The 14,650-nt window shown below is 41.2% G+C and overlaps 1 protein-coding gene across 10 annotated transcripts in view; it reads left to right on the forward strand.

Moving 5' to 3' along the window:
- ASPH (aspartate beta-hydroxylase) overlaps positions 1-14,650 on the forward strand; it is a 191,779-nt gene that overhangs the window by 77,359 nt on the left and 99,770 nt on the right. For 7 of the 10 annotated variants that reach the window (XM_075920632.2, XM_075920638.2, XM_075920633.2 and 4 more), the window contains 9 exons: positions 391-465; positions 942-1,103; positions 1,688-1,753; positions 2,476-2,520; positions 8,420-8,458; positions 9,377-9,415; positions 12,936-12,977; positions 13,559-13,603; positions 14,020-14,052. In XM_075920632.2, the coding sequence (XP_075776747.1) occupies positions 391-465; positions 942-1,103; positions 1,688-1,753; positions 2,476-2,520; positions 8,420-8,458; positions 9,377-9,415; positions 12,936-12,977; positions 13,559-13,603; positions 14,020-14,052 (546 nt within the window). The remainder of the gene's footprint in view (positions 1-390; positions 466-941; positions 1,104-1,687; positions 1,754-2,475; positions 2,521-8,419; positions 8,459-9,376; positions 9,416-12,935; positions 12,978-13,558; positions 13,604-14,019; positions 14,053-14,650) is intronic. The other 3 variants (XM_075920630.2, XM_089776247.1, XM_075920631.2) reach the window with 2 other exon arrangements.

The following is a 14,650-nucleotide window of genomic DNA, read 5'->3' on the forward strand; positions in this document are numbered from 1 at the left end:
TAATTACTATATGGCAGCTGGAATGCAATTATCTGGAGTCAGTAGTGATACTGTCTCCTAAAAATATACAGAAAAGTAAATGATCTTGACATACTAAAGCATAAAACATAGGCTTTCAGTTAATCTTCAGTAAAACTGTGCTAGAAGCCTGGCAAATCTTTTGGAAGCTCTTCAGTTTTACTGTTTAAAAAACGCAACCTGTTTTATCTCACATCCTACCTCAATCCAGTTAATTAGAGGTGAAAGGAAAACTACGGTCAATTAATATGGTCAAGAAGTTGCTTTACTGAATATGTTCATCTTTTTACTACAAACTAATTTCAATAGTTTCAAAATATAAACTTTGTTGTGCTTTTCACCTATCTTTGACACATTTTATAACCCATTTAGAGCACAAGAAGGTTGAAGCAGAATTAGAAGAGGAAATCCAGTCCATTCTTCATGAAGCACTTCATTCACAGCCTGGTATGACTTCAGACAATAAGTCACTGGGGAATTTATAAATAGCATACAAAATTGAGAGAGATTCTTGATGATGGTGCACAGCATTTCCTGTCAACCCTATGTGAGAAGATAGCCAGCAAGTTGTTAACACCCTTGTGGTTTAGAGGACAAAGCCTGATGATTGGCTTGATTTTTTTTCAGAGGTTCTGAGTAACTTTGCTCCTATTGACCAGTCTACAAATAATGTTTCAAAATTTTGCATCTTGCCATAGCAAGGAAGGATAGGGATGGTGCCATGTCACAATGGTTCTCCCTCCTAGCTGTTTCTCCAGTGGGTTGATGTACAGGCATTTTAGAAGTACATTCTAATAAGAGCCTACTGAATTACTGGACCTAAGAACTACTAGAGATAAATGGAATGTGGATTATTTGCTGGAACTTTAATTCAGGGGGTGCTAGGTATGGTGTTTACGTCTTCTTTACTTATTGTTAATCAGGAGAAAGGCATGAGGAAGGTACAGAGGAAGAATTAAATGATGACCAACTGGAGAAGGATGAAGTATATGAAGAAACTTTTGAAATTCCTACAACAGATGACCTTTATGTAGCATTAGAAGATGAAATGCCTGAAGCATCTGAAATACCCCCAGTTCAGGAAGGTATCTGAACCAATGAAAATGTTTCTAGTTGATTCTTGTAAAAATAATAAAATTATTATAATGGAAATTCCTAGTATAGCAAGAAAGAAATTCTTATTGATGTTTTTTCAGTCCTTTCTTTTGTGACAGGCTAGTTACTGCATTTGTGTACAAACCATTAACTGAGAACAGAACAGGTCAATATTCACAAGCAAATATGCTTCTGTTCACCTATCAGAGTGTACATTGCGATTTATTAGATGTATGTAATGCCTGCCTTTTAAGAGTGTGACTCAGTCTAAATTTCAGTATGATATAGATCAGTGACAAATGTTAAAATTAAACAAAAGCTATTCCCAAATATAAATATTTTGCAAATCAAAACAAAATTAGTGCATTTTAATTACTACCATATTAACTGATCCTATTGTCTTAAGCTTTTTTTAAACAAGATAATTTTTTGATTCCTTTAGATTTTTTTCATTCTACCTACACATTGTTTTATTCTTCAAATGGTCTTACTGTGGAAATTTACGGGCTGGGTTAAAGCCTATTTGAAATTTGACACAATAACTGAAAATAATTCTTTCGTTGTTGTTGCTCAGAAACTGACAGTCACAATCAGGTAGAAGAACACGGAGTACGTGAGCCTGAAGAAGTTGATATTCCCGGTACAAATACTTTTTTTTTTTCTTAATGGCACACTATTTTTTTTGCCTTACTGATGAAAATAAAAACAGAAAAGTAAAATAGATGTCACTAATCTAATGTTAAAACAAGGAAGGAGTCCTGTGGCACCTTAGCGACTAACAGATTTATCCGGGCATAAGCTTTCGTGGGGAAAAACCCATTTCATCATATGAATTGGAGTGGAAGTTACAGAAGCAGGGGTATAGATAGCAAGGAAGAAGTTGCTTATGTTAATAAAGCTAATTAAATCAGGGTAGAAATGGGTCATTCACAGCATTTGGTGTGGAGATGTGAATATCCAGAGAGGAAATTTTTTGTAATTCATTAACCACTTGAGATCCTTATTCAGTCCTAAGTTGATGGTGTTGAATTTGCAAATGAATTGCAGTTTAGCTGGCTCCTTTTGTAATCAGGTTTTGAAATTTTTGTTAAATTTCTCAGCTCATTCTCTTGTTGTCTTAGTCTGTCTATTCATAAAAAAACATGTTCTGTGTGGAATTTTACTATCCGACATACATGAATCGAATCACAGAACAGATGCAGTTGCAGGGCCTCAGTTTGTTCATTCAGTTGGTTTGTTGTCCCTATGTTCACAAACATGTTGGGGGTTGTATGCAGTGATTGAGAGCAGAATATGGCCACTCATGAAAATAACAGCTTATTTCATTAAGTATGAAAAAACAGCTTATTTCTTACTTTACAGATCCATATGAACATTTAATGGATGTAGAAGAGCTAGAAGTTTCAGGTTCGTACACTATTAAGTTCTTCCTATTACAAATTATTTGTATTTTTTATATACAGGCAGTCCCCGAGTTATGTGGATCCGACTTACGTCAGATCCGCAGTTAGGAATGGGGCTTTTCACGCCCCAGAGGACTCAAGTGGCGGGACGCCCAGATGCGCCGCGGTCCCGCCACCCGCGTCCTCCGGGGCGAGAAAAGCTGCTCCACGTCTCCCTGGTCTGCTGGGGGGGGGGGGGGGCAGCAGACCAGGGAGACGCAGAGCAAAGCCGCGGAAGTTGCAGGCAGCGGGACAGCCGAGACGCGTGGTCGAAAAAACTGCCGCGTTCTTTCAATTTACTGGTAAAAAGTATTATGTTCCACCCAAGGGATCTGAATTTCTCTTTACTCACCCAATACCTAACTCTTTTGTGCTGGAGACTACACAACAGAAAACCAAGCAGCAACAATGTCAGTCCACTCCATTGGACCATGATTGCAGAAGACTTGACTCCTTTGTTCGCAAAATATGCGTGTCTTCCACTTTACAATTTTGCATTTCTAAATATGCGGCTCTATTAAGCAAATATGACTACAGAAATTACACCAAACTTAACGACTTTATCGCAGATATTCCTGAGGCTAAAAGACAACAGTACAAGCGTTAGTATCAGAGGGTCACACGATTGCCAGAACAGCATTGCAAGCTATTGCATGATTGATAGCAACAGCTGTAGTCATGAGAAGGGCTTCATGGTTTAACTCTACTCCCTTCCCCAGAGAGATCCAATCTACAGTAGAAGATCTTCCTTTTGACGGTCAGAAGTTGTTTGGAGCTAACACCGATGAAATTCTCCATTCCATTAAGGATTCCAGAGTTACGCTTCATTTTTTAGGAATCCACAACTGGGCAGAAGGCAATAGGAGAAGACAATATAGGTATCAGCACTACCCAAGACCGTAATATCCTCTATATGCTCAACATTACAGCAGACAAGACCAACTCCAACAGAAGAGGCTGAGGCAGAATTCAATGATGCCCTTCTTCTACGAACTCACAACAGTTGCAGCAGTCCAGTTAGCAAATTTGAATATCAGTTTGAGGGTCGTAAGAGCCTCTCACCTATTCCAGCGGCATCATCACAAGAAAACTTGTTCCATCATTGACTGTTACCCTTCTTCAACAACTGGCAATGTATAACCTCTGACAGATGGGTCCTCCAGGTAATTGAGAGAGGCTATCTTATTCAGTTGGTGTCTACCCTGTTTACACCCCACTTCACAGTCCTCCTACAGGGACCACTCTCACTGGATTCTACTTCAAAAGAGGTAGAGCATCTCTTGGACATAGATGCGATTGAACCAGTTTCGAAACAATTTAGGGGCAAAGGGTTTTACTCCCATTACTACTTCCTGATGGAAAAAAGATCAGAAGGTTGGAAACCCATCTTAGACCTCTGGGCACTCAACAAATTCGTTCAGAAAGAAAAATTCAAGATGGTAACATTTGCCACTATATTACTGGTGATGGAACAAGGTGATTGATGTTAGTCTCTCGACTTGCAAGTTGCATACTTGAATATTTCCACACACCCTGCTCACTTAAGTTTTCTTTATTTAAGATCATTTCTTCTTAAGATCTTCATTTCTTTGTAGATTCTCAACACTACCAATACAAGGTACTTTCATTCGGATTCTCTATGGCCCGAGGATCTTTCCAAAGGTTCTGAGCATATCTGAGAGAGCAAAGCATCATCATATTTCCTTTCCTGAACAACTGCTGCCTCAAAGCACGCTCACACATTTCGTGACGATCATTGTCAATCACAATACACCTATTCTGACACCTCACCCTGCAAGTGAATGATGCCAAATCAACGCCATCTCCTACACAAAAGATACAATTTATAGGGAACATGCCTTGACTAAACAAGGGCTACCACATTCCTCTCTACAGACAGTTTACAAAAAATTTTGGCCTTGGTGAAAACCTTATGATCCAGTTTCCACACATCCGCATTCAAATGCCTTTGGCTGTTGGGGCACATGACAGCGTACTGTTTCGTTGTCAACAATACTTGCCTTCACATGAGATGTTTACAGAGCTGGCTGGGGCACGTTTACAGACCTATTACCCAAATCCCTAGATCTCCTAGTGGTAGTAAAGGAATCCCTACAGTGGTGGTTGAATCCACAGAACCTTTGTTCCGGAGTTCCCTTCCACCCACCAGAACCATCTGTCTCTATGACAACAGATGCATCTCATACAGGATGGGGCGCGCACCCATGACATCACACATCCCAGGGTCTGTGGTCCAGCAGCGATAAGAACCTACATATAAACATTCTGGAACTCCATGCGGTCAGGAATGCATGACCAAATTCCTCTCGTTCACTGCCAACAGTCACGTAAGACTGTACGTAGACAATGTTGCAGCAATGTTTTATATAAAATGTCAAGGCGGAGCACGATCTCGAGCACTTTGCACAGAGGCCATAGCACTTTGGAACTGGTGCCTGAAATACAACATAAATATTATTGTGGTGCACCTTCCAAGCACCCTGAGCGCAACGGCAGAGGCATTCAGCAGAACCCTTCCGACCGAACGTGAGTGGCCACACGCATTGGCAGACATTTTCCGACAGTGGGGTCACCCCACCATAGATCTATTTGTCACGCAATCCAACAAGAAATGTTGCCTATTCTGTACCAGGGCAAGCATCAGCAAGGGATCAGTGGGAGATGCCTTCCTCATCAGCTGGTCATTCCATCTAACAAACGCGTTTCCTCCTATAACCCTATTGAATAAGGTAGTCCACAAGACAAGGAGAGACAAAGCCCACCTAATACTTATAGTCCCAGCATGGCTACTCCAACCATGGTTCCCCTTTTAAAGGCGATGCCCCGTGCGTCACCGATCCATTTACCTTACAGCAAGGATCTCCTTCATCCGGGCCCTCACGCCACCCAACCCACCCTAACCTCCACTCACTACACCTAAATGCGTGGCTTCTGGATGGTTCTCTGAGCTAGAATTGACTTGCTCAGAACAAGTACAAACAGTCCTTCTACGCAGTAGGGCACAGAACTACTTCAGACTTACTTTCAGAAATGGAAGAGATTCTCAACGTGGTATGTGCGCCACTAACTAGCACATTCAACATCTTCCTTAACTACTATCCTTGATTACCTTCTGCATCTTAAACAGGCCTCACAGTAAGTTTCATTAAAATTCATCTTGTTGCTATTACTGCCTTCCACTCTAAGATAGATGACTCATCCATATTTGCACGTCCACTCATTAAGAGGTTTTTAAAGGGTTTTCAGGCACTTTATCTGGACATCAATCCACCAACACCACTGTGGGACCTGAATTTAGTACTGAACGCTTTAACTCGGCCACCTTTTGAATCAATGGCCACCAGCTCACTATTACATTTATCCATTAAAACTGTTTTCCTCATATCCATTACTTTGGCGAGATGGGTGGGAGAGGTCGCAGCCCTAATGTCTGATCACCCATGCACCACCATTTTTAAAGACAAGGTCATTTTATGTACCTATCCCAAATTCCTTCCTAAGGTATACTTATCCTTCCACCTCAATCAGACAATACACCTTCCCACCTTCTTCCCCCAATCGACAATGCCAGTTCCTTCGAGATGAAAATGCACACCTTGACCTGCGCAGAGTGCTTTCTTTTTACCTGCAACAAACTAAACTTTTTGAGCATCTCCAAGACTGTTCGTGTTGATAGCAAACCACAATAAGGGCCAGGATGTCTCATCGCAGTGGCTTTCCCACTGGATTTCAGATTGGGAACAACAGAGCTTGATACAATCAGAGGTGCCCCCCTCCAGACAGAATAATGGCACACTCATCCAGAGCCATGGCTACCCCTCAATACCATTCCTCCGCAGAGTACCTACAAGAGACATTTGCACAGCTGCTACATGGTTGTCTGACCACAAATTTGCAAAGCACTATGCACTTATCCAGTGTCCTCTCTCCAATCTGAAACTTGCTAAGGCAGTCCTTTCCATTGCATTTCTGCAAGATCCAAAGCCCCTACCTCCCTAACAAGAAATAGCTTTGTAGTCACCCAGTGTGGCACACCCATGGGGACATCTTTCTCTCTCTCGAAGAGGTTACTCACCTTGATAATAAGTGATGTTTTCGAGATGTTTGTGCCTGCGGGTACTCCACAACCCACCCTCCCTCCTCTCTATTTCGTGATTCTGGCCTTCTCATAGGCATTGTTCTGGGGTAGAGAAGGAACTGGGGGGATGGAGGGCTTGTGCATGTGCAATGCCTGCCATGTAAGAGCACGTGACTGCACACACATGCATGGTCCCCGGGAACACTGCTCTGAAATCTCCAATCTAAGGCATGACGGCGGTGCACCAACCTAATGTGAAGCACTTATGGGGATACTCGTCTCGAACATCAGTTACTATCAGCGTGAGTAACCTTCTCTTATCCACCATGTTCTCTAAGTTCCTTTGGAGTTTCTGTTTTCCAGGGTGTAGTCCCCTCGTTTTCTGTAAGTCTAACCATTGTTCATTTTTCCTCAATGTATTACCTTGCATTTGGCTACATTAAAGTGTTCAAGTGAGTCCAGTTTATTTGATAATCCCAATCCCTTTATATTAATGACCCGTCCTTATTTATGACTTCATCAGTCTTTGCTTTATCTGCAAACTGTATCGGTAAAGATCCTGCATTTTCTTCCAGATCTCTGATAGATATTAAATAGCACTAAGACAAGAGCAGATTCAGGAAAGGCTACACTAGAAGTATCCCCAGTTGACGAGTCCTAATTAATTATCTTTTCAATTGTCAGCCAGTTTTTAATACAATTAATATGCGCCACTTTGTTTAGTACTATTTTTAATCAAAATGCCATTTCACATAGTATCGCATGACTTGCAGAAGTCTTAAATATACTGTGTCAGCTGTTATCTTTATCAGCCAAACCCCTAATCTCATCTAAAAAATATATAGTTTGCAAAACAGTATCAGGTTCATAACTTTATCCTTTCTTTCATCTTGAAATAATTCTTACCCTGTTTCTGATACCACAAGAGAAATGAAGGGGGGGGGGGAAAAAGTGTTGTCTATGAAGAAACATTTTGTTAAATACAAAAATCTTATCTTTTTTTTAATGCTTATTTGCTTTATAGTTATAAATTCAATTCTCTAGGTTCCAATCCTACAAATACACATATGCTTCATTTGATTTATGGAAATAATCCCACCAAAGTTAATAAGGCTGCTTGCTCATGTGCTTAAAGCATCTGCATAAAATATTTCCATGACTGGGGACTCCTATTATAGAGTGTGGACATGGATACTTATTTATAAAACTACATTAGTTCTACATTTGAGATGTAGGCAAATAGTCAACTACCCATTGCACCCCACCCCTTGCTGCCTCTGTATCAGACGCAGCAAGCGGGTGGGGAAGCAGCAGGCGGTTCCACCAGCACCATCTCCATGGTGCCGTCTGCCCTCTCCCCTGCACTGCTGCGGTGGACAGAGGCTGCTCCAGATACCACAAACAGTCTCTGTCCGCGGCAAGCTTGGGCCCACTGTGGGCAGTAGCCCCTGTTTGCTGCGGCCCAGGCCACAGCAGGGGTAAGTCCTGGATCCAGTGCGAGCTTGGATTGAGCTGGGTTGCCTTCCTGTATCAACTAATCAAGTAGCTGATAGAATTTTTGACTACTCAATTAGCCAGTTAACTGCATCTTATCCCTATTAAACATAGGAATGCTAATAGTATTTGTAATCATGAAATCTTATCAGGAATATAATTATAGTGGGGTTAAATGTTTATCCTCAGACTATTTTTGGTTATTGCTGTGTTCCTTGAGTTTTTGATCGATTATTCTAAGCAAAGCAAGTAAATGCATCTTTCTTTTTAGATGAATTAGCACTGGAAGATGCCCTTGAACATCATGAAGGTAGTGTACAAGAAGACGTCTTTTTATATCACGTGGTTAAAAAGTTGTATTTCACTGGGGGGAGAGTGTCATTTCTTCTTAGAGTTTAAGGACTCCATCAACTTTTTCAGTATTTAAATTTATATTATCGTGTCCATCCATGAACATTGTATAACTGTTACCTTTAGTGAACATATTGATCATGATAAATTTGGCTTGTTCTGCCATTTTAATATTTCACCTTCTTCTTTTTTGTAAAACTAGACCCTCCTTTCACCTCACATCCCTTTCCTCAATGAGAGAGCCTGGAAAACATAAACTAAATATATTGGTCTGGATGCTCATCAGTTGATGCTTAACATCAGCAACATATTAGAACCGCTATGTAATAAATAGACAATTCTTAAAATTCTAATCTGCCTGACAGCAGAATAATAAAGCCTTTCAGACAATTAGTCATTCCTCTCCAAAGACTTGAAAGAAAAAAATGGCTCTTGAATTATGTATAAATCTATTCTGCATATCAACGATGATTGTTCTGAGTATTTATCTCTGCTTGGATCTGTGTCCTGAAATGTAACTTTTTCATCTTATCTGGTTGAATGAGAAAACCCTTTTTGAACATTCATAGAGCTCTTGATTTATTTATTTTGAATGGGACATTAATCCAGTTATGATTGCTCCATGTGTCCAGTTATGATTGCTCCATGTGCGGACTTCCCCCTGATTTTAGTAAAGGCTCTGTGCATTTAGAGCTGCTGCATAGACAGGCCCCAGAACTTTTATTGGGAAATACACTGCATACACTTCATTGATTAGATGCATTCCAATTCTATCATCTATGTTTATCACATGAGATCTATGTTATGTTTTAGTATGCTTTGCTAAATCAGATCCCCTCCGAACTTTTGATTGATATTAGTTTCTTTTGGTTTTTAGAATCAAAATATGGAGAAGAGCCTGAGACTCAGGATACAGGTAGAGATAATACTATTATTTTGGATACCTGGGAAGATATTTTGGTTCATAAACATGTGATTAAAGTGATGTTAAACTGTAAATACCAATTAAACATTATAATATTTTAGTTTAAATTAAGAATAATTAAGCATTAAACTTTAGATACTACTTAGTTAATGCTACCCAAACAACTTCAATTTCAACCTACAATCCAGGTGTATTATTGTGTGGAATCTGAGTTATGTCAGAAAGTTGCAAATAACCTCAATCAGAATATAATTTGGGTGGTGGAAAAGATGGATTATTCTCTTCAGCTAATGGTTGGGATAATGAGACTACTTATGAACAATATTTTGAGGGCTAAGAGATGAAGCATGTTTTTTAAGATAATAGCCTCAAAGGGTTCTTATCCTTCAGGTCTCATCACTAAGAGACAGGTTGGGAACTTCAGTAACTCAAAGCTTCTTGGAGGGCTCGCTCTGGCAGCTGTGTTGTGGTAGTTTAGCACCACTCCCTTCCACTTACTGGTTTTGTGCTGCCTGCTACCATTACCTTAGCCCTAAAACCTTCCAAGCCATTGCTTATTGACAGCAGTCAGGTAAGGAGCTACAGAACGTTCAATCAAAACCATTTGGAGCTGCCACTAGTTGCTCTGCTTTGACCCATTAATCCTGCTTTCACCAGTAGAGGCCCTTCATTGGTCTCTGTACCCTCTTGGCAGCATCAATAAGTTTATTTTTTTGGGACTCAGTGTGCTATATTCAGGAATATGAGGCTTCTTTTAGGCCTTTCCACATGAAAAGAGGTGGTTGAAAAGATTCTGTTTAGATTTTGAAGACGGCAAATTAAGAATAGCCACAATGAAAGTACAGGAATTCCCCTGGTTACATCAATCCGACTTACGTCGGCTCCCTAGTTACAAACGGGGGGGGGGGGGGGAGGAGGAGCGCAGCTAGTGCGGGGTGCCTGGAGGCCGCAGCCCGGCGCAGGGCTGGGTGTTTAACGGCGAAGGCGGATTCCCCATTAAATCTCCCCGCCGCTCCTCGGCGCTACTGGACCAACCCGGCAGCACCCCAGCTGCTCTGCCCCAGGTGTTCCCAAGTCAGCCGCTGCTGGTCAGTTTCAACAGCGGCTGAATCTGGACGCCTGGAACAGAGCAGCTGGGGCGCTGCCGGGTTGGTCCCGCCGCCCACGTCCTCCGTGGCGAGAAAAGCCGCTCCGCGTCTCCCTGGTCTGCTGGGGGGGAGGGGGCTAGCTCCGCGTCTCCCTGGTCTGCTGTGGGGAAGCGCCCCCCGCGCCGTCGGAGGCAGCGACAGTGGGGGAGGCACCCCGCACTAGCTGCGCCCCGGCAGCGGCATTTCCATTCAGGTGGCGCTGAGGGAGCCCGGCGCGCCCGGTGCATTGTGGGATTGGGCTGGGAGTCCCGTTCGCGGGAGGAGGCGGAGGGAGGGCGAGGAGTGAGCTGGTAAGAGGGAGACCTTGGGGGGGGGGGGGGGGGAGGTGGGGAGATTTAAAGGGGAATCCGCCTCCGCCGTTAAACACCCGGCCCTGCGCTGGGCTGTGGCCTCTGGGCGCTGCAGCGGCCGGTCGGGGCGCACGGGGCACACTTGGCCCCAGCTCCAGAGACCGGGGGCGGGGGAAGGGGATGCGAAGCGCCGCCGGGGCCCACTTTAAAAAAACTCCCCGCGCCGAGGCCGACTTGCATCCAAATTCAGCTTAGCATACCAGTTCCGACTTACATACAAATTCAACTTAAGAACAAACCTACAGTCCCAATTTTGTACGTAACCCAGGGACTTCCTGTATCTAATATAGCAAATGTTATAGAGATGGTAGGTCATGAGCTTGTTTTCCCTGTCTCTCTCATAAGAATGAGACAGTTGGTTAGATTAAAAGGTAGCAAGATCACTTTTTAATTTTAAATTAGAATTGGCAAATTTAGAAAAGGAAATATTTTTTCCACACTGTGTATAATCCAAGAATAGAACTCATTGCTACAGGATATCTTCAGAGCCAAAAATGTCACAAGTTTCAAAGAGAGACTGGTGTTTATATGGATGATAATAATACTGACAGTTTAATTTGTTTTGATTAACTGTTTTTGGAGGAGGTTAAGGCTCCAGCCTTAAGGTTTAAAAAGAGTTAAGTCAGTGTACAGCCATTTCTGTAATTAAACCATTGTTGCCTATCCACATTATGCCTCTTTCGTTGGCAAAATGCATCCATAATAGCAGCTGTTGCATCGACACAGAGAACAATGTACCATGGATAGCTATCTCACTGTGCAACTGGCTGCAGGGTGGTGTGCTGTGCATTATAAACACAAGGCTATAAAAAGAGTTAATTGGAAGAAGAGTGCTATTTGGCTGAGGGAGGCCTCGAAGGAGCATTTTAACATGGAGACACTGTAATGGGTGCTGCTGTAGTGTGTTGAGCCTGGCATGGTTTGTTATGCTGTGCTGTAAACTTTGTAATGTTTGCTGGGTATACCTCAAAAGCAACATATTTTAAGTCACTTTTCAAAGTAGCACTCGATAATGTGACCAAACTGACATTGCTGAACAGTAACATTAGAAGTCCACAGAAGTGTATGTTGGGAGAAATGAGTGAAAAGTTGTGTGGTGAGGTGGGGTAGGTATCTGAGTGTGTATGTTGGCATATTGTGTGTCAAGTGTGGTTGCATGCCTGCCTGTTTCCGCTATCATGGGTTTCATAGGGTTCTGTGTTTGGCTGTCGTATTTAATCTCTGCAGTGCCCTTGGAAGTTAGATGTATAGGATGGGTGGTAGTATGTGTAGGGCATTCTTTGTGGTGCTGTCCCCCTGTGTCCCTACACTGATTTCTCCCCATAGATGCAGCCACAGATACATAGGCTCCTCTCCCCCACAGGCTCAGGAGAACCAGAAAAGCAAACAGGAAGAGCAGTTTCTAAAGTTCCTGGGGCTTTAAAAAATGAGGAGCAGTGCACAGCTATGAAGTTGGCTGTGGGACAGCAGAGTTCAAATGGTGGGCATTGTGGGATGATACTTGGAGGCCAGCTATGACAGTGTAAGAAGTTCTTTGTCTACTCTGATGCTGGGTACTGTAACTACATTGCAAAAAGCTCTATGCCTCTCATCAGGTTGGTTTTATTATATCAACACAGCAGATGAATTCAGTTGGCAGTGTGTATACCTGCAGTTTTATTGACAAAAGCTGCCTTTTATCTATAGAACTGTGTGGTGTAGACAGGGCCTACCAATAAAGGAGTTCAGAGGAAACCTGGTATTAGGAATAGATAATCCCAGAGCTGCCTAAAGCAAGATTTCATATATTTTCTGAAGCTCACACAGGACACTGAATATTGGGCTAGAATATGGACCAGTGGTACGATTCACTGTAGCAGCTCTTACCTATCTATAAAAGTAATAGTAAAAAAGAGTAGAGAGAATTGGGGGTAGCGGATGGGTGGATTGGCTCAGGGTTAAATGTAGTAGTATGTTAAATGTATTTTTATGTGCACTTATGAAAATAATTTAAATAACATTATATCCCCTGAGTATATGCAGAACTGGAGAGTGGAAAAACAGAAGAAACTGCAGGTAAACTGCTTTAGGAGAGCAACCTTTAGATATAATTAAATCTCCCCAATGCCAAAATAGAGAGACAACAACCCCAACTACTATTTAGTGTTGTTAGAGCCAAAAGGAGTTGTTTTTTAAACTAGGGCACAGTTAACTTAAAATTCACTCTGAAAAAACTATATTTTTAAGTAACATCCAAGGTTACCATTACTGAAAGATTAGAGAGTGAAGTTAATTTTTCTCTGCTTGTAACCAAAAATGTTTTTGGTGCATTTACAATTGCTGTATATAAGTAATTTCACTGTTCTGCCTGCCTAGCCAGTTGTTTGCCCATATTTTTATAGCATGCGGAAAAAGGTAATCATATTAAAAAATAGGAAAATGATTTTGTTGTATATCTATGAAATTTGGCAGAGAGATTCTAGGTCATGTTAATATCTAAAACTAATTTTAAGGCAATTAACTTGACAGGGTTTTGAGCTAACATCTTTTTGTAAATTACACTGTAAATGACATCTTGCTCATGAATTGTGCATCCAGATGAAACAGGTAATTTAAAAAAAAATTTCATGTATCCTTTGAATGTATCCCCATTGCAGGTAAAGAGCCTATAAATGAACACTACTTTGAAGAAAGCATACAAGGTGAAAATAAATACATTTGTTTTTTTATATTACATTAATATGGAATAATGTTAAATGAAAATTGGGACTCTTATCATATTGACATGATTACTTTCTCAGTCTTGTTAGGAATTTTAGCCTCTTTAAAACTAAGCACAGTTTAAATTAATCCCCACTGAAATAGGCTCTATGTAGACTCTCTCTTCTGCTCTGGATAATGCAAGCCTGTTTGCATTTGTTGTTCTCTTTCAACAAAATCATGTACTTGTTTCCATTTTTAAAGAGTATTAGAAATTTCTTAAAATTGGAGAACATTTTTTCTTCCTTAAAATAACCTTTTTTTAGCATTTCACATTTTATAAATGTTCTCTTTACATTTAGCTATGATGTTGGCTCAAAATAATAAATTTGAAACTAAGAAATGTTGTTCCCAACAGAACCACCTGAGGATGCTGAAAAGGAAGATGAAAGTGAGTATAAGCAGTTGTTTAAGCCCTTCTTTCAAAGAGATGAAAAGATTATTTTTCTAAAGTCACTTACCTTAATAAAAATAGAAGACACTTATTAAAAATGTAATTGGGTTTTTCCCCTGTTGCATATAATAGTTTTAAATAGCTAAGTTCCCTTGAAGAGTAAAATTTGTTAAAAATAAGCATCCTCCTTACCCCATTTATAACAAAAAGTTTATTAACCATTCAATTGCTTATTGCCTCTTGTGGATCTAAGATTCTAGATGTGGTATCTGAATTCCATGTAGTTTGTACATCAAAGGGTGTCCCTTTCCATTCTCCCCCACCTCAGAGTGGCTCTGTGAGCATCCCCTTGCCTCACTTTCCCTCTTCCGAGAGGCTTATTGACCTTCCACAATCTTTTGTAGGATGGCCCCCACCTGTGGTAACTTCGAGATGCAGGTCACAATATGACATACCTTTGGGCCTCGATTTCCCCTTTCTCCTAGAGTCCCTAATAGCACCATCTACATTCTCTATGGGTGCGTCTAGACTGGCAAGCGGTCTACACTGGCTGCTTGAATTTGCACAAGAGCACTGACTTTAATGTACAAAATCA

The sequence above is a fragment of the Pelodiscus sinensis genome, chromosome 2 (genome assembly GCF_052426305.1).
Source record: "Pelodiscus sinensis isolate ZL-2025 chromosome 2, ASM5242630v1, whole genome shotgun sequence".
Lineage (NCBI taxonomy): Eukaryota > Metazoa > Chordata > Testudines > Trionychidae > Pelodiscus > Pelodiscus sinensis.